Source organism: Medicago sativa, chromosome 3, assembly GCF_051527215.1.
Source record: "Medicago sativa cultivar Bolivia chromosome 3, Bolivia_mono, whole genome shotgun sequence".
In the NCBI taxonomy this organism is placed as follows: Eukaryota; Viridiplantae; Streptophyta; class Magnoliopsida; order Fabales; family Fabaceae; genus Medicago; species Medicago sativa.
The window spans coordinates 66490584-66514573 of NC_140751.1; the positions used below are offsets into that span (position 1 = coordinate 66490584).

The following is a 23990-nucleotide window of genomic DNA, read 5'->3' on the forward strand; positions in this document are numbered from 1 at the left end:
CTCTTATTTATTAATAATATAGTATTATATGTGCATAGGAGTTTTTTGTGGTTGTAAACAACTAAAATTTTTTTACTATTTAAACTTTTATTGTTATGTTTTTATAATAAATTGAAGAATTTAGCCCTCTCATGTTATATTATATAGCAAAACTCGTGATTTTATTGACGTAGCTGTTCTTTAGTTTTTTTAAAAATAGACGTATTCTTGTACCGGTACTCGTATCGTACTGGGTATTGCACCCGTACCTATGCAACATAGCTATTGATACAATTTATTATTTGAAAAAAAATATATTTTTAAATTCATTTTATTAGACATCCTATGCTTGAAGATTACTATTAATGTACATTTTTTATTTGGGTAGAAATAAGAGATTGTTTAACTTCTATTTGGATTGGATGACATGATTGCAGAAATCAAATTCATATTGCCTTAATATATGGGAACGCGCTCAATGTCTTTCAATACCATCATATATCTTGTGCAATATTAAAGAGATTACACTGTCGAATATTTCGAAGATGAAATCAGTGTTCATCCTATCCATTGCTCCAAGAATGTTGTTGGAGACTTTGACAATCAGTAAGTGTGATGTATTGAAGCACATTATAATAGACATGGGAGATCCTGACAACACTGTTGGCAATAACTGGGGAACTGTCTTCCCAAATTTAAGAAATGTCAAAGTTGAAGATTGTGAGAAATTGGAATACATAATTGGACAATACACTGATGATCATCAAAACCACACTCAGATTCATCTTCATCTTCCAGCATTGGAGACGTTCGTTCTTCGCAATCTGCATAGTTTAGTCAGCATGTGTCCCAAACAATATCACACAACATTTCCACCTTTGAAAGAACTTGAACTCAATAACTGCGGGGACGGTAAAATCATCAAGGTATCCCTATTTTGTATATCTTGTTTGTGAATCTAAACTTGATGATTTTATGTCATCATATACTTTTAAATGATTTTTTTTATAAAAATTTCCTCCACATAAGTTTCTCTATTTTTGTTACTTATTATATTTTGATGTTTAAAAAGTTTATATTTCATTCATCTTATGCTAAACAAAAATTGTGGAGCAACATTGAATAATGTTCAAATCATGCCTGAAAAAAACATTAAAAAAATTAAAATTCAAAAGATGATTAAACATGTTTGGTTTCATCACAAACTGTTTGTAGGATAATTTTGTAAGAATTGAAAAATGCTGTTTTTTTATGATGGGGACAAAAAAACAAAACAATAATTTTATGTTAGCTAAAAACATGTTTAATTTTTTTAAACAAGTACATTTTTTAGGGCGTCTCTAATATGAACCTCTTAAATTTGGTTCAAAGGTGGCTTACCATATTTAGTAGACAATGACATTTATACCGATAAAATATGAAGAGGTTCATATTCCTCTGATGTTGGACGGAAGATGGTGTGAGGAATAGAGTGAAAGAAGTCTTCTAAATATGAATAATTTTTAGGTGTGAAAACTAAGTATTTTTTTTGAGGGAAAAAACTAAGTATTACTCCCTCCGTTTCAAAATGAGTGTCGCTTTAGCCAAAAAAAATTGTTTCAAAATGAGTGTCGCTTTACATTTCCAATACAACTTTAATTTTTTTCTTCCAACTTTACCCTCTCCAACTTTTCTCTCACACAATTTTCAATGCAACTTTAATTTTGTCTTTTTCTTATAAAGTAAGGGCAGTTTAGTAAAAGCGTTATATCCAATGATTATTTTATTCTATTTCTTAATCAGTGTGCTAAAGCCTAAAGCGACACTCATTTTGAAACGGAGGGAGTATATTACAGGAATTGAATGATGTACAACCACTAACGTGTTTATATAGTAAATTTTAAACTTACTATACTTCAATGAAATGACAAGGAAGAAAATAAAAGCTAACAATAGTTATCTATAAAAGTTGAGCTCTATGAAGTTTAAAGAATTCAAATTTATTCATAATTGACACTAAACTAAATAGATTATCAATATTTTTTTTTAATATCATCTCTCTTTGAACCAAACAAAATAGTTTGGCGTAGTCAAATAATATATTAACGGGCTAGCTACATATAAAAACTATGTTAATTATTCAAGATTTTTTTCTTTTGGGGGTAACCAATGATGCCAATTGTTATGAAGCCCTTCGTCCTAGTCTACATCTTATACGAAAATGTGAATGTGGGGGTTGATTCAATGGAGGAACATATGAAAGAAGAGGATATGATTTTTTATTTTATTTTTTAACGAATGGAGGAAGGATAGCAGATTGAAAAACAAAAGGGTTGGAGTATTGAAAATTAAATAACAATATTAATTAAATTAAATAATGTAGTACTTTCTTTTTGTTCCATTATAATGTAATAATTTAATCCATAGCCTTTTATCATCTCTATTGTACTTACAGGACTTTGTTATTCTTATTTTATGAATTGTGTTTATTTCCCATTCATTTATTGTAGGAATTGAGTGGGAATATTGTGGATCATTTTCTCGCTTTGGAGAGACTCATAGTAAAAAATAACTCCAAAGTAGAAAATATCATTTGTCTGAATGAAATAAATGAACAAAAGCAAATGAACTTAGCTTTGGAAGACATTGATTTGGATGTTTTGCCTATGATGACATGCCTTTTTGTGGGTCCCGAAAATTCATTTTTCCTCCAAAACCTTACAAGAATAAAAATCATGCGATGTGAAAAATTGAAAATTGTTTTCTCCACTTCTATAATAAGGTGTCCACCACAGTTGTATTATATGAGAATTGAAGAGTGCAACGAGTTGAAGCATATTATTGTAGATGATTTGGAGAATAAAAACTCCTCAAATTTTATGTCTACAACAAAGACATGCTTTCCAAAGCTAGGAACACTTGTTGTAGTAAAGTGCAACAAGTTGAACGATGTCTTTCCAATTTCCATTTGTAAAGACCTTCCTGAGCTATCTTATCTGAGAATTGAAGAATGCAATGAGTTGAGGCATATTATTGAAGATGATTTGGAGAATAAGAACTCCTCAAATTTTATGTCTACGACAAAGACATGCTTCCCAAAGTTAAACATACTTGTTGTAGAAAAGTGCAACAAGTTGAGATATGTCTTTCCAATTTCCATATGTAAAGACCTTCCTGAGCTATATTATCTGAGAATTGAAGAATGCAATGAGTTGAAGCATATTATTGAAGATGATTTGGAGAGTAAAAAATCCTCAAATTTTATGTCTACAACAAAGATATGCTTTCCAAAGCTAGGAACACTTGTTGTAGTAAAGTGCAACAAGTTGAACGATGTCTTTCCAATTTCCATTTGTAAAGACCTTCCTGAGCTATCTTATCTGAGAATTGAAGAATGCAATGAGTTGAAGCATATTATTGAAGATGATTTGGAGAATAAGAACTCCTCAAATTTTATGTCTACGACAAAGACATGCTTCCCAAAGTTAAACATACTTGTTGTAGAAAAGTGCAACAAGTTGAGATATGTCTTTCCAATTTCCATATGTAAAGACCTTCCTGAGCTATATTATCTGAGAATTGAAGAATGCAAAGAGTTGAAGCATATTATTGATGATGATTTGGAGAATAAAAAATCCTCAAATTTTATGTCTACAACAAAGACATGCTTCCCAAAGCTAAAAAAACTTGTAGTAGTAAAGTGCAACAAGTTGAAAGATGTCTTTCCAATCTCCATATGTAAAGACCTTCCTGTGCTAGAGTGTCTAGTGATAAGAGAAGCAGATGAGCTGGATGAAATATTTGTAAATGAAGGTGATGATCACAAAGTGGAGATTCCAAATCTGAAAGTTGTAATATTTGAAAATCTACCAAGCCTCTATCATGACCAGGGAATTCAATTTCAAGCTGTAAAATATCGTTTCATACAGAATTGTCCAAAACTATCTCTGGCAGCATCAACACCAGACTTCGAAAATGATATTTCTGCTTCAGATTTTGGCTACGGTACAGACTCTATCCAATATATTTTTAAAAACTATTACATGTTGGCCGTAAATAATTACATATCATGCATTAGTATTGTTAAAGGATAAAAACAATTGAATCTTCAAAAGTAGCGATATCACGTATGCATGCATAAGTATTTTTAAAACGTAAGGGATCGTGTAGTGACCTATCGAATAGAAGTTTTAATTTTATATAAAATTTAATTATTATGTAGATAGATAAACAATATTGTGCATGTTTAAACTTAAAAATGATGATATACAATTGAAAGCGGAAGTTTTTATTTTATTATGCTTGAGTTACTATATAAGGATGTTAATCTCTATTATACTTTGCTGTAGATCGGGAATTGTTTGACTATTGGAAGACTATGTTTCAACAATTACAAAGAGAGACCAAAGGCCACGATAGTGGTAATGAAAATCCTAGTCCACAAACCACGAAAGATTTTGCGGTTGGGATTGAAGTTCAAACAGCATTGGAACACAAGTTGACTTCTCCACAGGTAAATACTATTAAATATTTTGAGGTTAGGATTGAAGTCCAGAAATCCTGTGCTTACCACTTCTGAATCCAATCACAATGACAATATATTTGAATCAAGCATGCTATTCTTTTGTGCAGATAAAAATGAAAGAAACACCAGAGACGGAGAATGAACTTATTGAAAATGTTCCTGATTTAGAAATACCAACAAACTTAAAAGTGATTTCTAGGCCATGTTTGAATTGAGCTAGATATTTAATTGATGCAATTAATATATAGCTGAAGATCATTAATGCTTATGTTCTTGTTACAGGAGTTGATGAATGAACAATCAATGGACCAACAACGTTCACTTGGAGAAACTGATACTGCTGTCAAACCTTCTCAGGTAAATCATGTAATATCGTACCACCGCATTCGGCATATAAAGCTAAAAATGAAATACTAAAAGAAATTTTATTTCAAGTGCTTCCTAAGAAAAAGGCATTTCCCCTCATTTTTCTTGTATTCTTTTTAACACTTTTTCAATGCAGGAATTGAATTATACTACAATCTTAAACATCCATTTAATTTTAAGCAGGGTATCGAAATAAGTGTTGAAGAAGGAACCACGTCAGCTAATGCCAAGACAATAACAACATCATTAGGTCCATTATCTACTTCTGAGCATAAAACATCTTCACAGGTGAGTTTATTTTATATAACAAAGCCTTCAAATTAACATAGTCTTCTGCTTGTAGGTATTGCTGTCATATTTTTCTTTTTGTTATTATTTAATTTCCATGGAATTGGATTTGTAAGAATCAAGCTTTAAACTAATTTTGATATATAAAGAGGAAAAAATGGAATCTACAGCTTTTAAATTTTGGAAGAGTTCTATTGCTGTAATATTTTGGAAAATTTTTGATATATGAGGGAAAACTACTGGAGGCAATCCATACCATTCCCTACTTTCTTCTTCCGAATCTTTCGTCCTTTTCGGTTTGACAACAGATATTAAGAAAGTACAAAATTAGACAGGTTTAGTCCATTTTATCCGTAATTCATTCAATGCATGCTTTTGGTTTTTTGTAAGTGTACAAAAGAAAAAACATCATTCATTGTATCTTGGTTTCCTAAAAGAACCAAAGTTTTGGGACAAAAATAAAAAGCTAAAAGAACAGACGGAGTAATATGTATTGAGGCTAATCGAGAAAAACATATTAAGACTTCATGATGATATCATTTGTATGTTTGAGCTTGAATTTTCGTAGGAATATGGTGACGGCGAAATGGCAATATCTTCTCCAATTTCCATAACAAGGCCTCTTACCACTCAAGAAGTTCATGTAAATAACTTGCAGGAAACTAGTAACACTAATGATGATCAAGGTGAAGACTCTTTGGATCAATTTTATTTTCTTAAGTTACCTCATAACCCTTTTCATTTTGAAATTTAACTCTCTTCTCTCACACCTTTTGTTCAGTTTCTCTAAATGACGATACTATCATAAAAGTAACCTCAATTGTTGAGGAACAATTTTCTAAGGATGTTGAATTTGAAGTTCTAGAATCGAAGCCTTCCCCTATCATTCCTTCGTCTCAAGCATTTCAATCTCCTTCAATGCTATCCGGAGGTATAGATTTTCTCCCTTCATTTTATTTTTAAAAACATTATTTGGTACTTAGAGAGGACTAATTATCCTTTTCTATACTTTCAGGGGACCCTTCTCAAATAGCTGAAGAATCAGTAAGTTCATCATCAGGTCCATTGTTTCATTAATAATTGCCATTCGATTGGTTTCCTATGAAACAAGATTTAAACTAATTTTTATATAAAGATTTTTTTTTTGTATAGTCTAATGCTTCTGAATCTTATATCCAAAGTTAAGGGAATTGTTGCTCAATATTTGTAGATGCTTAGCGCTGAAATTCTTTTGTTTTCTCTTTTTAATTTTATCTGTAGTAGAATCAGACTCTTGCAAACTATAATTTATAGTGTTAATTGTTAAATATAGTGAGGTTGATCCATTACAAGATATGATATATTAATTGGTGATTTAAATCTGTGTAGGAAGATCCTCAAGACCAAATGGACATGACTTCTTTTTCCATTGCTACTACAGAGACCAATGATAAAGGTGAAAATGCTTTAAAGATATTCTTTCTATTCTTATGTTACTTCAATATTCATCACCCTTTTGATTTTGAACTTTTTTCTATCTCACAATTTGTTTAGTTTCTCGGAATGGTGATGCTTTCAAGAAAGTAAGCTCAGATATTGAGGAACAGTTTCCTAAGGATGGTTATATAATAGTTTCCAAATCTAAACCCTCTCCTTCAATCACATCTCCTGTTGCATCTCAATTTCCTCCTGTGCCTTCTAAAGGTATTTTATTGCTTGCATTTTATTTTTAATTTTGTTGTGCTCAAATAGGCTAAATTATTCTGTCCTATAATCTCAGGGGACCCTTCTCAAAATGTAGAAGATTTAAGTTCTTCTTTGCTTGTCAAGAGGGAGCTTGAGCAACTACTCTCCAAGAAGCATTTGGATTATGAGAACCTGTCTTTGTTGAATGATTTCTTTGTTAAGCATCCTTCGGTTCTTTTAAACGACGCTTCATTGAGTAACAGATACAAGGGTTATGCCTACAACTGCCTAGCTGAGCTATTGAAATTCCTTCAAACTCATAGTGTGTTGGATGTGTTAGATTCAAGCCACTCTGAATTTGTTGAGTTACTACAAGATGCACGCAGATTTCCCTTTCATAAGGAATGGTTGGATGATATCGAAAAGCGCGCTTTGTTGCCTGGTTTACAAGTCTCTCAAGATGCATTGCAAAAATTGTTGGACTCAAAACACATTTTGACTCAACATGTGGAGGATCTTAAGCATCAATTGGCTTCCTCTGAAGCTGTTTTGCAGAACATCACTCAACAGGAGGCACAAATTTTACATACTCGGGCTGCTTTAAGTGATCCTATTGGCTATTAGACTATTTTTTTCCTTGCATTCGCTCAAGCTGTTTATTATGCTTAGACTTTTCTTTATCCTTGAATATTATTTATTGCTTGGGTAGTTTTTATGTTTCTCATCTCAAATGAATTAATTAAACAATCTTACTGAATCTTTGTATTTTGAATATTATCATTGTATGTTATATATGCTAGTCATGAAGTATTTATTTCTAATAAGAAAACATGTTGAACACATTTTGCTATGCTATACACCTCTCATAAATCAATATGTATCAAATGTATCCTAAGGTTTGGATAAATATTGGAAAATATCAAATAGATTTCATTTTCAGAAGATTATCCAAACTAGTACATGCGACAAACAAAATGTGACTAAGAGAAAAGTTGGGATACAGTTTCAATATGCAGAGATGATGAACGAATTTAGTTTTGTAGATTCAATAGCATGATTGTTAGATACAGACGGCACCTGCAGTTGCAGCTGCAATATAAAGGATTTTAAAGTCCCCCCAATGATATTACAACCACAATATAGACGTATTAGTGGTATTTTTTAGCATTTTATGGCAAGAAGCAAGTTCGAAACGTAACATGGTAATATGTTAATGTTTAGTGTAGCCTCTAATGGTCAGATAGAGTGTTCAGATTTTTCATCTTAGAACTTTTGAAAGGGCTAAGAATAAAGTTGTGTTGTAAGTGATTAGGTTGGAGCCATTCTTGTAAAAGGGGAAATGAAAAACAATGTATAAAGCAATTGATGCACTTCGTAATTGATGCTATACACCAAATACCAATCCATCATGCAATTGTATCTACATGAACATGATCCTACAGTAATTCATAGGGATCTCAAGTATGATAATATATTTGTCAATGGACATTTTGGACAAGCAAAAATTGGTGACTTGGGTCTAACACGGTGTTATAGGTACTTATTTTTTCTATTTTCATGTTTTTTCAACGACAAATGTTAGCAGCAGGAGAATTTGTTTGCAGCAGGAATTTAAGACTCGATATTCATCATAATACTCCTGAAGTATACGATTCGTACCATTAGGCAGTGAGCTGCTCTAATTATTGTTCGTTAATATTTTTCTCTTTTGTGGTAGGAACCCCGGAGTTGATGGCACCATAATTGTACTAAGAAGAATACAATGAACTTGTTGATATGTACTCATTTGGCATGTGTGTTTCGGAAATTATTGCATATAACTATCCATATAGTGAGTGTGCTAACCCGGCGCAGATATACAAGAAAGTGGCATCAGTAAACTCGAATATTCAGTAAAGTTGAGATTTCATATATAAGCAATTTTTCTGTCATTATTTTTATGCAAACAAACCAAATCTACTACCTATTGGCAACCAAAAATTAACTTTTATACATCCTAAGTTCCAACGTAATTAAATTATTGAGATTAAAAACAGTCCTCGTTGGATCGATATATTTACTACTTCGATAGTATTTTGTGCACTTGCCAAACGTCTATCAATGAGTTATCAAGATTAATCATGTATCTTTGTACTGATCTCCATTTAGAATATAGATCTCGTTAAGAGTTTCTATTATCTCATCCTCATGTTGCTACAAAAATTATGCTTTTTCTAGTTTTATCATAAGATGTTCTATCACACCATGAGTAGTTATTACCCACTGAATCTATTTTTTGCAATCTTCAGTCATTTAGGTTGAGTTTTAGACATTAGTATCATCCTATTGTAAGTGTTTAAGACATTCTTTCTACTCATTGAACGATTCATAAAAATTATTCATCAACGCATCATATTTTGAGTAATAAGAGGTGGCTTTATCAACTCTCATCATAAGATACCTCATCACGACACCCCCACAAAAAAAATTATAAGAATTATTCATCAACACATCATATTTTGAGTAACTACACCAGTGGGTTTCATTTCATTGGATCGATGCACCTAAAATTGGGTAAAAATAAATGGCATTGGATGGAACGAGTTTCATTGTACTACATTCCATTTTATTTTATTTTTTTACGAAACTAAACAATGGAATATGGTTTTATCTCGCTCCATTCTACTCCGTCATTTCCATCAATACAAACATTGTATTAGACTTTGTCATAAATTATAAGTCACTTTACAATATTAATGAATTAATGTTATTTTTGTTTTCGTATTATACCCTTAACTATTTATTACTTTCTTTTTCAAATTCTTTAAATTATTTTTCCGATATAATTTTTTTTTAAAATATCAAATATAATATCAAAATATAGATTTTGCCCTCTAAAATCTTTCCCGTCAAAACTCATTAAAATTCAACTCGCAAACACATCTAAACTTCACTATTTCATTTTTCAATTATTGCAATAAACCAATGTGCTACCAAATATTTTCTTGACCCACCACAATTTAGTAACAAGGCTCTTCAAACTAAATCATGACCGTTGGTGGGTTTTCTTTATAGACTTGGAATTATTACAAGTGTGAAAGTGAGACCAATAATTGAAGCTTTATATCAACAATGATGACTAGCTAGCTGTAAAGATTCTCAATAATGGAATGTTTAGTTTATTCTCCTTCCGTTTCAAAATAAGTGTCGTTTAAGGTGTTTACATACATATTAAGAAATGCAATGATTAAAAGAAAGAGAATGATTATTTTACCAAATTATCCTTATTAACTATTGATTAGTTTTAAAAGCAACACTTTGGAAGTAGTGTGCAGAGTATTAATTGGAGGGTACAATTGAAAAGAAAAAGTTATTATTGCATTGGAAACTGAAAGTGACATTTTGAAACAATTTTTTTTGGCTAAAGCGACACTCATTTTGAAACGGAGGGTACTGAGTATTGATTGTCCCTTCTTTTGTTTAACGTTTGAGGTTTTTGATGGAATTTAAGAGTTGGTTCTTTTGTTTGTAGGGTTTTTGTTCAAGGTGTTAGAAGAGAGGTTAGAAGTTAGAGAGAAACAAGATACAAACAAGATATTGAAATTCTTGTTCTCGTCGTAGGGTTATTGTTTAGATGTATCTAGAAAGCGAGCTGACCTCAGATCAGTCCAAGCTTTCACTGCAGTAAATCAAAATCGAACCTATTATAGTTGAGGATTATCATAGTTATGGAATCACAATTGAGGAAACTCAGCCGACCTCGACTAATTCCAGCTTTCATAATCCACTCACACATTAACAAACTAGATTTATCCTTAGCCAATAAAATTGTGCTATTGAACGATTGGGGGGAAATTATTCATCAACGCATCATTTTTTAATGTTTTCATCAACGCAACATATTTTGAGTCATTAGAGGTGGATTTCGCATATCTCGTCATAAGATCCCTCATCATAATACATTAATACCCCCACAAAAAATTTTAAGAAAAATTATTCATCAACATATCATATTGAGTAATCCATTATTGGATACATCTAAAATTGGGGGAATGAAAAAATGAATGGTATTGGATGGAACGAGTTTCATTCTACACCATTTTATTTCTTTCATTTTTTTTACAAAATCAACCAATGAAATATGGTTTTACCCCACTCCGCTCCACCATTTTCCATCAATACAAGTCTTAGGTTTTGTTTATGAGTTTAAAGGGGAGGAGAGCTTTGAAAAAATTCTAAGTCGTTTTGAGAAAGAAAAAATTGTCATAAATTATAAATCACTTTACAATATCAATAAAATATTAAAGTTGTTTTTATTATACTCTTAATTATTTATTACGCTTTTTTTAAAATTCGTTATATTATCTTTACAATACCAATAATGAAGGGTAACTTTGTAACATAACTCATAATTGCTTTTTGCATACAAAATTAATTACGTTTAATTGGTGTAAAATTGTCAAATAGTCTTATAATTTGGGATGTAGGAAGTAAGACACGGTAGTAGTTTGTATCTTTCCTTTACCAATGAGTACTGTTATTTGAACAACTATATTAGACAACGTATGTGACAACTTCTTTTTTCTTTCTTTTCATTGGTCAAAAGCAATGGAGAGAAAAAAAAAAGGAAGAGAGAGAATATGAGTATAATGTGAGTATGATAAAGTAAGTTGTCACAAAGTGGTTGTACAAATATCATTTGTGTTGTACAAATTAAACCTTCCGAAGTCTTGTAAATTCAATATTATGTTTCCTAAAATGTCTCATATATCACATTGTTCTTTTAATTTTTTACTTGATATATCAAATATAATATCAAAATATTGATTTTTACCTCCAAAGTCTTTTCTTCCAAAATTCAACTCGCAAAAATTCTAAAGCTCAATATTTCATTTTTCAATTATTGCATCATTTTGTTATTGTATGAACCCATGTGCCATCAAATATTTTCTTGACCCACCACACTTTAGCTAGCTAAATCATTACAAGCGTGAAAGTGAGACCAATAATGACTAGCTAGCTTTAAATATTCTCAATTCTCAATATATTCTTCACCCACCACACTTTTGCTTGATCATTCGTTCATATACAGTTTGCTTGATTACTGCACACTTTCAAAGATAAAGTAGGTTTTCTAAAAAATTTGGAAAGATTGTCTAGTTGTGAACCAAGCAGAGTTTCAATGAATGCTACTGCATATTGGAGAAAGATCAGGAGAACAGTTCATACGGCTTGAACATTTGCTGAAAGTGCTGGAGACAAGGTAACCAACAAACTTGAGTTTACAGTGATTAAGTTCTAGATTTCATAAGAGTATTACAAGGGTTTATAAAATCAACTTGAGTTTTATGCTTTGTATATTATCTTTTAGACAAACCAACTTGAGTTGATAAGAATAGAATCAAACATAGTCTATCTATATATAAGAATTTTGTTAATTTTACTTTTCAAACTGAAGCATAAACCTTGAAGCCTGATTCCAAGTCAAAATGCTCAAAAATATCATAAGCAGTCAATTTAACCATTAACAATGGGAAATAACAGTGGATTGATATTTTAGAAAGCTGCTACATTGATTAGATAAAAAAGTTTGATATCCACTATGAAACATTGATTACTTAATAAGTTGCAACTATGCAACATGGCAAAACTATATTATGCCAAACCCCTGCAGCTTTTGTTTGTTCCAGAAAAGGTTGTTCAAAAGTATGTCCTGACAACAGTTATAACATATACGTAGCAAACAATCTCATGGTAGATATTTTATGTATATTTATGTATTTTTCTCAGATTTTCATTTATGTTATTTTCTCAGATTTTCTATTGGTATATGATTTCCATTTTCGTCTTTCACTCCACTTTTCTACATGATCATTTTTACATAACTTTTTTTTTTTTTTTAAGAAATTTTTTTTACATAACAGTGGATTAGATAAAAAAGTTTGATATCCACTATGAAACATTGATTACTTAATAAGTTGCAACTATGCAACATGGTAAAACTATATTATGCCAAACTCCAATAATTTTCTATTTTTTTTTTACACTTTCTTAGATTTTCTATTGGTATATGATTTCCATTTTCGTTCTTCATTCTACTTTTCTACATGATCATTTTTTCATAACTTGATGGACTCCCAGTTTGAACTTTCTCACATATTTGTTTGATTAAGCTAAAAAAAATTCTTTGATGAAAAGTGTGTCATCAAATATCATTGTTCAAATAAACAGACTCTGAAGTTCATATCAACCATTTTATTTTTCAATGCACACACACATATGCCTAACTTTGATCTATTCAAATTTATTTAGATGGCAAGTTTTATGAATGATTTAGCGAAGCCATATGTGGAGAAATTAATAAATGGGGCGATAGCAGAATCAAGTTATATATGTTGCTTCACTTGCATTGCTAAGGATTTTGAAGAAGAAAAGACTAGGTTGGAAAAAGAAAGATCAACTGTCAAGCAACGTGTTGATGTGGCAACCAATAGAGGAGAAGCTGTTCAAGCTAATGCTCTTTCTTGGGAAGAAGAAGCTGATAATCTCATTCAAGAAGACACCAAAACAAAACAAAGATGTCTTTTTGGATTTTGTCCCCATATCATATGGCGATATAAAAGAGGAAAGGAACTGACAAATAAGAAGGAGCAAATGAAAAGATTAATTGAAACTGGAAAGCAACTTTCAATTGGACTCCCTGCTCGTCTTCCAGATGTTGAACGTTATTCATCCCAACACTATATTCCTTTTAAAAGTAGAGAATCCAAATACAAAGAGCTTTTGGATGCATTGAAAGATGACAACAATTATGTAATCGGATTGAAAGGGATGGGGGGCACAGGAAAAACTACATTGGCCAAAGAAGTTGGTAAGGAACTTAAGCAGTCCAATCAATTTACTCAAATCATCGACACGACAGTGTCATTTTCTCCTGATATCAAAAAGATTCAGGATGATATTGCTGGACCCTTGGGATTGAAATTTGATGACTGTAACGAATCAGACAGACCCAAAAAACTATGGAGCAGATTAACCAATGGTGAGAAGATTCTTCTAATACTGGATGATGTGTGGGGAGATATCAATTTTGTTGAAATAGGGATTCCAGATAGTGACAATCATAAAGGATGTAGTATTCTTGTAACCACTCGCAGTCACTTGGTGGGCAACAGATTAGGATGCAGTAAGACAATTCAACTGGATCTCTTATCTGAAGAGGACGCATGGATAATGTTCAAAAGGCATTCTGGTCTAAGTGAAATTTCAACTAAAAATTTGCTTGACAAGGGATGTAAAATTGCAAATGAATGCAAAAGGTTACCAATTGCAATTGCTGCTATCGCCAGTAGTTTGAATGGCATACAACGTCCGGAAGAGTGGGAATGGGCCTTAAAATCCTTGAAGAAACATACGCCAATGCCTGATGTTGATGATGATCTATATAAAATTTATAAATGCTTGAAGTTTAGCTATGATTATATGAAGAATGAGAAGGCGAAGAAACTGTTCCTCTTGTGTTCTGTATTTCAAGAAGATGAAAAAATACCTACCGAAAGGTTAACCAGACTTGGCATCGGAGGAGGCCTTTTTGGGGACGATTTTGTCAGCTACGAAGATGCTCGAACTCAAGTTGTTATATCCAAAAATAAACTCCTAGATTCTTGTTTGTTGTTGGAGGCCGATCAAAACAGAGTGAAAATGCATGACCTGGTTCGTGATGCAGCCCAATGGATAGCGAACAAAAAGATTCAAACGGTGAAGTTGTATGATAAAAATCAAAAGGCGGTCGTTGAAAGGGAGACAAATATTAAATATTTGTTATGTGAATGCAAGCCCAAGGATGTGTTTTCCTTTAAGCTTGATGGTTCCAAGCTTGAGATTCTAATTGTCACTGTGCATAAGGATGAAGACTGTCACGATGTGAAAATCGAAGTCCTGAACTCATTTTTTGAAAATATTACGGGGCTTCGAGTTTTTCATGTAATCTGTTATCGTTTTCCTCAACTTGATCTATCATTACCTCAGTCAATTCAGTCGTTGAAGAATATTCGATCTCTTCTCTTTGATGATGTCAATTTGGGTGACATCTCTATTTTGGGAAACCTGCAAAGCCTTGAGACACTTGATTTCGATCATTGTAAAATTGATGAATTGCCTCATGGAATCACAAAACTAGAGAAACTGAAATTATTGAACTTGGAAGATTGTGGAATTGCAAGGAATAATCCTTTTGAAGTGATTGAAGGATGCTCATCACTTGAAGAGTTGTATTTCAAAGGTAGCTTTAATGATTTTTGCAAAGAAATAACTTTCCCTAAATTACAAAGGTTTAATATTGATGAATATTCGAGATCAATGTACGGATCATCATCAAAGCGTGTGTCTGTTGTATTCAAAGATAAGTTTTTCCTATCTGAAACAACACTCAAGTATTGTATGCAAGAAGCAGAGGTTCTTAGACTAAGAAGAATCGTGGGGGAATGGAAAAACATCATACCTGAGATTGTTCCCATGGATCAAGGTATGAATGATATAGTTGTGCTTCATTTGAGATCCATTTCACAATTACAGTGCCTCATTGACAGTAAGCATACTCAAGTATCAAAAGTCTTCTCGAAGTTGGTTGTACTAAAGCTCGAAGGAATGGATAATTTGGAAGAATTGTTCAATGGTCCTCTTTCCTTTGACTCTCTGAGCAGTTTAGAGGAGCTGTACATCAAGGATTGTAAACATTTGAAAAGCTTATTTAAGTGCAACCTAAACCTATTCAATCTAAAGAGTGTGTCATTGGAAGGATGCCCGATGTTGATCTCCCTATTTCAAATAATTGATGATGGCAGGAGTTGTGACTCAATGTTTCAGAAACTGGAAGTTCTTAGTGTTAAGCAATGTCCAAGAATTGAATTAATATTTCCGTTTCACTCTCCTCATGATCTTTCAGCACTAGAATCCATCACAATAAAAAGGTGTGATAAGCTGAAATACATATTTGGCCAAGATGTCCAGCTTGGTTCCCTCAAAAAAATGGAGCTTGGTGGCATACCGAATTTCATCGACATTTTCCCAGAATGTAATGGTACAATTTCTTTGTCCATTAAGAAGCCATCTTCCATTTCTGGAGATGCTTCCGAGCCACAAGAACAAGCAGAACCAATCAAATGCAATATATATTGTTGTGGTAAAAAATATGGGCACAGATTGAGGAGTACCACAAGGACTAAAACCCCATTGGTTTCTAAGGATCAACCGCAGGACAATTTAATGGTAACCCTCTTACCTTCTATTTCTTCTGTGATGTTATTTTTTGTAATTTTTTAATACATATCATTAATCTCTGAAGCAAGGGGGTACATGTACGGTGCTTAGGTACTTCATTTTAGTTCATTATTCTATTTTGAGTGAAAATTGTGACTTTCTCTTGTTTATTAAGGCTTAAATATGCTTTTAGTCCCTGCACTTTCATCAGATTTTGGCATTGGTCCCTGCACTTTTTTTCGTTTGGAATTGGTCCCTGCACTTTGTAAAAATATTGGTATTGGTCCCTCTGTTAACTTTCTGTTAAAAAAAAACACAAAACTATTGGTATTGGTCCCTGCACTTTGTAAAAATATTGGTATTGGTCCCTGCACTATGTAAAAATATTGGTATTAGTGCCACGTGGCACTCCGTTAGTTTTGTGTTTTTTTTTAACAGAAAGTTAACAAATGGACCAATACCCATATTTTTACAAAGTGCAGGGACCAATGCCAAACAAAAAAAAGTGCAGGGACTAAAGCCAAAATCTGATGAAAGTGCAGGGACCAATGACTCATTTAAACGTACAATTTATTATTTGAGAAAAATATATTTTTAAATTCATTTTACTAGACATCCTATGCTTGAAGATTACTATTAATGTACATTTTTTATCTGGGTAGAAATAAGAGATTGTTTAACTTCTATTTTTATTTGGATTGGATGACATGATTGCAGAAATCAAATTCATATTGCCTTAACATATGGGAACGTGCTCAATGTCTTTCAATACCATCATATATCTTGTGCAATATTAAAGAGATTACACTGTCGAATATTTCGAAGATGAAATCAGTATTTATCCTATCTATGGCTCCAAGAATGTTGTTGGAGTCATTGACAATCAGTAAGTGTGATGAATTGAAACACATTATAATAGACACTGAAGATCACGATAGCACTGGTGGCAATAACTGGGGAATAACTGTCTTCCCAAATTTAAGAAAAGTCATTGTTGAAGATTGTGAGAAATTGGAATATATAATTGGACACTTCACTGATGATCATCAAAACCACACTGAGATTCATCTTCATCTTCCAGTATTGGAGACCTTCCTTCTTCGTAATCTGCCAAGTTTAGTCAGCATGTGTCCCAAACAATATCACACAACATTTCCACCTTTGAAACAACTTGAACTCAATAACTGCGGGGACGGTAAAATCATCAAGGTATCCCTATTTTGTATATCTTTGTTATTTGTGAATCTAAACTTGATAATTTTAAGTCATCATATATTTTTAAATGATTTTTTTTTAATAAAAAGTTCCCCCACATAAGTTTCTCTATTTTTGTTACTTATTATATTTTGATGTTTAAAAAGTTTATATTTCATTCATCTTATGCTAAACAAAAATTGTGGAGCAACATTGAATAATGTTCAAATCATGCCTGTAAAAAACATAAAAAAAATTCAAATTCAAAAGATGATTAAACATGTTTGGTTTCATCATAAACCGTTTATAGGATAATTTTGTAAGAATTGTAAAATGCGGTTTATTTATGTTGGGGACAAAAAAACGAAACAATAATTTTATGTGAACTAAAAATATGTTTAATTTTTTTAAACAAGTACATTTTTTAGGGTGTCTAATATGAACCTCTTAAATTTTGTTCAAAGGTGGGTTGCCATATTTAGTAGACAATGACATTTATATTAATAAAATATGAAGAACAAAAAACTATTTTATTATAATTTACCAAAAAAAGTAGGGTCCACCTTTGGATGATCCATATTAGATTTTAGAAAAAATAGGAGTAAATAGGCAAAAACCCCCCTGAAATTGTAACTTTCATCAAAAATAGGGCAATTGACTAACGTTTGACAATTTCAGGGGGGGTTTTTGCCTATTTACTCGAAAAAATAGTGGGTTGATCTTCGTGAAAACACTCAAGTGAAAGACCATGATCATGACAATTAGCTATTGTGATATTCCAATGACACACAAGGCTTGTAACATCTTGTAGGAACATAAAAGCTAAAATTTCCCATGTCACTTGGATTCAGAACAGTGAACTCACTAGGAGGAACATCTTGATCAATTCCAAACTGCATTCCTACCCTATATGGCATATACTTCTCAACACAATCCAAACCAACAAGCTCATCAACACAAAAACACACTTCAATTCTTCTGCCAAATGATAATTTGAACCATCAACATATTGTTCATTTTCTTTGTAATGTCCACAGAACCAATTTTTTAAATCAAGGGGGGTATTTAAAGGTGGATGATTCAAATCAAGGGGGGTAATGTGACACAAAGTCCCTATTTTGAGGGGGTATTTGCTACATAAGTTTTAAATTTCAGGAGGGTATTTGTGTATAAGTGTTAAATTTGAGGGGGGTATTTGCTTATTTTTATTATCACACAGATTTTAGACAAAAAAAAAAGCAAAAAAAAAAAAAAGAATTCAATTACCCCCTGTGACGTGGCATAATGTTCAGTCAACATGGAGGTGCCACGTGAACATTTAACTGCCACGTCATAGAGGTTAACATCCAAAACAGACGGAAGGGGGTAATTGACTAACGTTTGACAATTTCAAGGGTTTTTTTTAAGTTTCTTAAAAATCAAGGGGTTTTTGACGAAAGTTACAATTTCAGGGGGGTTTTTGCCTATTTACTCGAAATAATAGTGGGTTGATCTTCGTGAAAACACTTAAGTGAAAGACCATGATCATGACAATTAGCTACTATCATTAGATTGTGTGTTGTGAGTCCCCACACACTTCACATTTACTCTTCATTGGCTAGTAGTTTGTCAAATTGAAGTCATGACGTAACATGTGTTTTAATTTTAGGTTTAAATGTGTAATTGGTCCCTGCACTTTCAACAGATTTTGGCATTGGTCCCTGCACTTTTTTTTGTTTGGCATTGGTCCCTGCACTATGTAAAAATATTGGCATTGGTCCTTGTACTTTTTTTTGTTTGGCATTGGTCCCTGCACTTTGTAAAAATATTGGTATTGGTCCCTGCACTTTGGAAAAATATTGGTATTGGTCCCAATCATTTCATGCCACGTGGCACCAATACCAATATTTTTTCAAAGTGCAGGGACCAATACCAATATTTTTACAAAGTGCAGGGACCAATGCCAAACAAAAAAAAGTGCAGGGACCAATGCCAATATTTTTACAAAGTGCAGGGACCAATGCCAAACAAAAAAAAGTGCAGGGACCAATGCCAAAATCTGTTAAAAGTGCAGGGACCAATTACACATTTAAACCAAACTTTAAAGCGACATGTTCCCACTATTTTGGCTTGTAGGAGGAACTTGTCGTTGCCCATCATGTTTTGTTAGCCTTCTTTTTTTGGATTTGCATTTGTTGTTGGAAAATTGCTTTTTTGACATAGAATACTTCCAATTGACACAAGTAAATGACCAAAATACCCTCAGTGGTAGTTAACTACCGTTGGGAAATACGCCGGCAGTTAACTGCCGCTCACACCAGTTACCGACAAACTGCAGTCTGCACTTGATTTTTCCCAGGAAATGTGTCCTGTTTTACCTGTAATTTCAAACGGCAATTCCGGAGGAAATCAAACCGAAACAACAACATCCAGCAATCATAAACATCAACATTTTATAGTTTATCAATTATTCGGTTACATTACACCAAACCGATAATGCGTTAACGTTTAACAATTGATTGAAATTCATCAAATTTTCCACATTATGCAAAACATTACACGTAATGTACATTAATTACTAATAAATGTGAAACTCAAATATATTGATATACATATAAATAGTTAAAGGTTAGTTACATATCATCCAAAAAATTGGTCATTACATTATATTTCGAAGATGAAATCAGTATTCATCCTATCCGTTGCTCCAAGAATGTTGTTGGAGACTTTGTGGATTAGCAACTGTGATGAATTGAGGCACATTATAACAATAGACATTGGAGATCATCATGAAAGCACTAGTGGCAATAACTGGGGCATAGTCTTCCCAAAATTAAGAAAGGTCAAAGTAAGATTGTGAGAAATTGGAATACATAATTGGACACTTCACTGATGATCATCAAAACCACACTGAGATTCATCTTCATCTTCCAGCATTGGAAGGTCTCCAACAATATCACACAATATTTCCACCTTTGAAAGAACTTAAACTCAATAACTCCGGGGACGGTAGAATCATCAAGGTATCCCTATTTTGTATATCTTTGTCATTTGTGAATCTAAATTTGATGATTTTAAGTCATCAAATATTTTTAAATGATTTTTTTTTTTTTATAAAAAAGTTGCTCCACATAAGTTTCCCTATTTTTGTTACTTTTTATATTTTGATGTTTAAAAAGTTTATATTTCATTCATCTTATGATAAACAAAAATTGTGGAGCAACATTGAATAATGTTCAAATCATGCCTGTAAAAAACATTAAAAAAATTAAAATTCAAAAGATGATTAAACATGTTTGGTTTCATCACAAACTGTTTGTAGGATAGTTTTGTAAGAATTGAAAAATGCGGTTTTTTTATGATGGGGACAAAAAACAAAACAATAATTTTATGTTACCTAAAAACATGTTTAATTTTTTTAAACAAGTACATTTTTTAGGGTGTCTCTAATATGAACCTCTTAAATTTGGTTCAAAGGTGGCTTACCATATTTAGTAAACAATGACATTTATACCGATAAAATATGAAGAGGTTCATATTCCTCTGATGTTGGACGGAAGATGGTGTGAGGAATAGAGTGAAAGAAGTCTTCTACATATGAATAATTTTTAGGTGTGAAAACTAAGTATATTTTTTTAGGGAAAAAAACTAAGTATTATATTACAGGAATTGAATGATGTACAACCACTAATGTGTTTATATAGTAAATTTTAAACTTACTATACTTCAATGAAATGACAAGGAAGAAAATAAAAGCTAAGAATAGTTATCTATAAAAGTTGAGCTCTATGAAGTTTTAAGAATTCAAATTTATTCATAATTGACACTAAACTAAATAGATTATCAATATTTTTTTTAATATCATCTCTCTTTGAATCAAACAAAATTGTTTGACGTAGTCAAATAATATATTAATGGGCTAGCTACATATAAAAACTATGTTAATTATTCAAGATTTTTTTCTTTTGGGGGTAACCAATGATACCAATTGTTATGAAGCCCTTCGTCCTAGTCTACATCTTATACGAAAATGTGAATGTGGGGGTTGATTCAATGGAGGAACATATGAAAGAAGAGGATAGGATTTTTTTTTTTTAACGAATGGAGGAAGGATAACAGATTGAAAAACAAAAGGGTTGGAGTATTGAAAATTAAATAACAATATTAATTAAATTAAATAATGTAGTACTTTCTTTTGGTTACATTATAATGTAATAATTTAATCCATAGCCTTTTATCATCTCTATTGTACTTACAGTACTTTGTTATTCTTATTTTATGCATTGTGTTTATTTCCCATTCATTTATTGCAGGAATTGAGTGGGAATGTGGATCATTTTCTCGCTTTGGAGAGACTCATGGTAAAGAATAACTCCAAAGTAGAAAGTATCATTTGTCTGAATGAAATAAATGAACAACAAATGAACTTAGCTTTGAAAGACATTGATTTGGATGTTCTGTCTATGATGACATGCCTTTTTGTGGGTCCCAAAAATTCGTTCTCTCTCCAAAACCTTTCATGGTTGAGAATCAAGGGATGTGAAAAATTGAAAATTGTATTCTCCACTTCTATAATAAGGTGGCTACCACAATTGTATTATATGAGAATTGAAGAGTGCAATGAGTTGAAGCATATTATTGAAGATGATTTGGAGAATAAAAAATCCTCAATTTTTATGTCTACAACAAAGACATGCTTCCCAAGGCTAAGAAGACTTACTGTAGTAAAGTGCAACAAGTTGAAATATGTCTTTCCAATCCCCATATGTAAAGAGCTTCCTCAGTTAGAGGCTCTAATGATAAGAGAAGCAGATGAGCTAGAGGAAATATTTGCAAGTGAAGGTGATGATCACAAAGTGGAGATTCCAAATCTAAAACTTGTAATATTTGAAAATCTACCAAGCCTCTGCCATGACCAGGGAATTCAATTTCAAGCTGTAAAATATCGTTTCATACAGCATTGTCAAAAACTATCTCTGGCTTCAGCATCAACACCAGACTTCCAAAATGATATTTCTGCTTCAGATTTTGACTACGGTACAGACTCTATCCAATATATTTTTAAAAACTATTACATGTTGGCCGTAAATAATTACATATCATGCATTAGTATTGTTAAAGGATAAAAACAATTGAATCTTCAAAAGTAGCGATATCACGTATGCATGCATAAGTATTTCTAAAACGCAAGGGATCGTGTAGTGACCTATCGAATAGAAGCTTTAATTTTATGTAAAATTTAATTATTATGTAGATAGATAAACAATATTGTGCATGTTTAAACTTAAAAATGATGATATACAATTGAAAGCGGAAGTTTTTATTTTATTATGCTTGAGTTACTATATAAGGATGTTAATCTCTATTATGCTTTGCTGTAGATCTGGAATTGCTTCGCTATTGGAAGACTATGTTTCAACAATTACAAAGAGAGACCAAAGGCCACGATAGTGGTAATGAAAATCCTAGTCCACAAACCACGAAAGATTTTGCGGTTGGGATTGAAGTTCAAACAACATTGGAACACAAGTTGACTTCTCCACAGGTAAATACTATTAAATATTTTGAGGTTAGGATTGAAGTCCAGAAATCCTATACTTACCACTTCTGAATCCAATCACAATGACAATATATTTGAATCAAGCATGCTATTCTTTTGTGCAGATAAAAATGAAAGAAACACCAGAGACGGAGCATGAACTTATTGAAAATGTTCCTGATTTAGAAATACCAACAAACTTAAAAGTGATTTCTAGGCCATGTTGAATTGAGTTAGATATTTAATTGATGCAATTAATAGCTGAAGATCATTAATGCTTATGTTCTTGTTACAGGAGTTGATGAATGAACAATCAATGGACCAACAACGTTCACTTGGAGAAACTGATACTGCCGTCAAACCCTCTCAGGTAAATCATGTGTTGTAAAATGCCATCAATTTGTGTTTTGGAAGAACAGAGAAATCGTGACACGATTTCATAAGCGTTTCACGATTTTGGTAGTGCCGTGAACATGTTTTGCAGGGTGTCCAATCGTGACACGATTTTGGGAAAACGTGACACGATTTTCAGCTTGCTGGGCAAGTTTTGAGGATAAGGTTGGTCGTACCTTGGGTCGTACGCACCAAACGTGTCACGATTTGGGAAAACGTGACACGATTTTGACGGTTGCAGAGTACTATTTAAGTGTTCTTTGCAGATTTTGAAGGTGAGCTTGAAGAGAGAGAAACTTGGATTACAAAGGAGGTAACTTTAGGGTTGAGTGTCTTTGTAGTGAGGATCTCTTGGGTTGGGAAACATTGTAAACACCTTGGGTAGTGAGATTTCACCATTGGAAGGATCAAAAGCTTCCTTTTGTGTTTTCTCTTAGGATTCATTGTGAGTGTGGGTGACATGAAAATGGGTAGAAATTAGGTCTTGTTCTTTTGTGAGCTTTTAAGCTAATTTCTTGTAACCCATTTGTATCACTTTCATCTTAGTGGATTGGAGGGCTGCTCTCTCCCCCAGAGTAGGTCATATTGGACCGAACTGGGTTACCATCTTGGTGTGTTTGTTCCTTTCTTTCATTACTTATCTTTATTGCTTTGATTATGCTTGTGGTGTTGCTCTACACTTAGATTTAGATCTGTTTTTGTTGTTGTTGCTTGGAGACACTTTATCTATTTATTACCACTTCCTTTGCTCCACACATCTTTGTTATTCATTAGTGTGATTTTGTCCGAATTCACAACATCATGTAATATTGTACCCCCGTATTAAGAATATAAAGCTCAAATATT

At 32.4% G+C, this 23990-nt stretch overlaps 1 protein-coding gene across 15 annotated transcripts in view; it reads left to right on the top strand.

Moving 5' to 3' along the window:
- Positions 1-23990, top strand: part of LOC146939330 (uncharacterized) — a 31932-nt gene that overhangs the window by 5981 nt on the left and 1961 nt on the right. For 3 of the 15 annotated variants that reach the window (XM_085757400.1, XM_085757401.1, XM_085757402.1), the window contains exons 4-8: positions 417-905; positions 21526-22249; positions 22594-22757; positions 22877-22957; positions 23047-23121. In XM_085757400.1, the coding sequence (XP_085613526.1) occupies positions 417-905; positions 21526-22249; positions 22594-22757; positions 22877-22957; positions 23047-23121 (1533 nt within the window). Of the gene's footprint in view, positions 1-416; positions 906-2468; positions 3964-4307; positions 4472-4590; positions 4672-4765; positions 4841-5032; positions 5138-5705; positions 5824-5918; positions 6069-6152; positions 6182-6505; positions 6573-6670; positions 6821-6896; positions 7643-11739; positions 12045-13093; positions 16049-16756; positions 17249-21525; positions 22250-22593; positions 22758-22876; positions 22958-23046; positions 23122-23990 lie in introns of those variants that run through there. The other 12 variants (XM_085757394.1, XM_085757393.1, XM_085757404.1 and 9 more) reach the window with 7 other exon arrangements.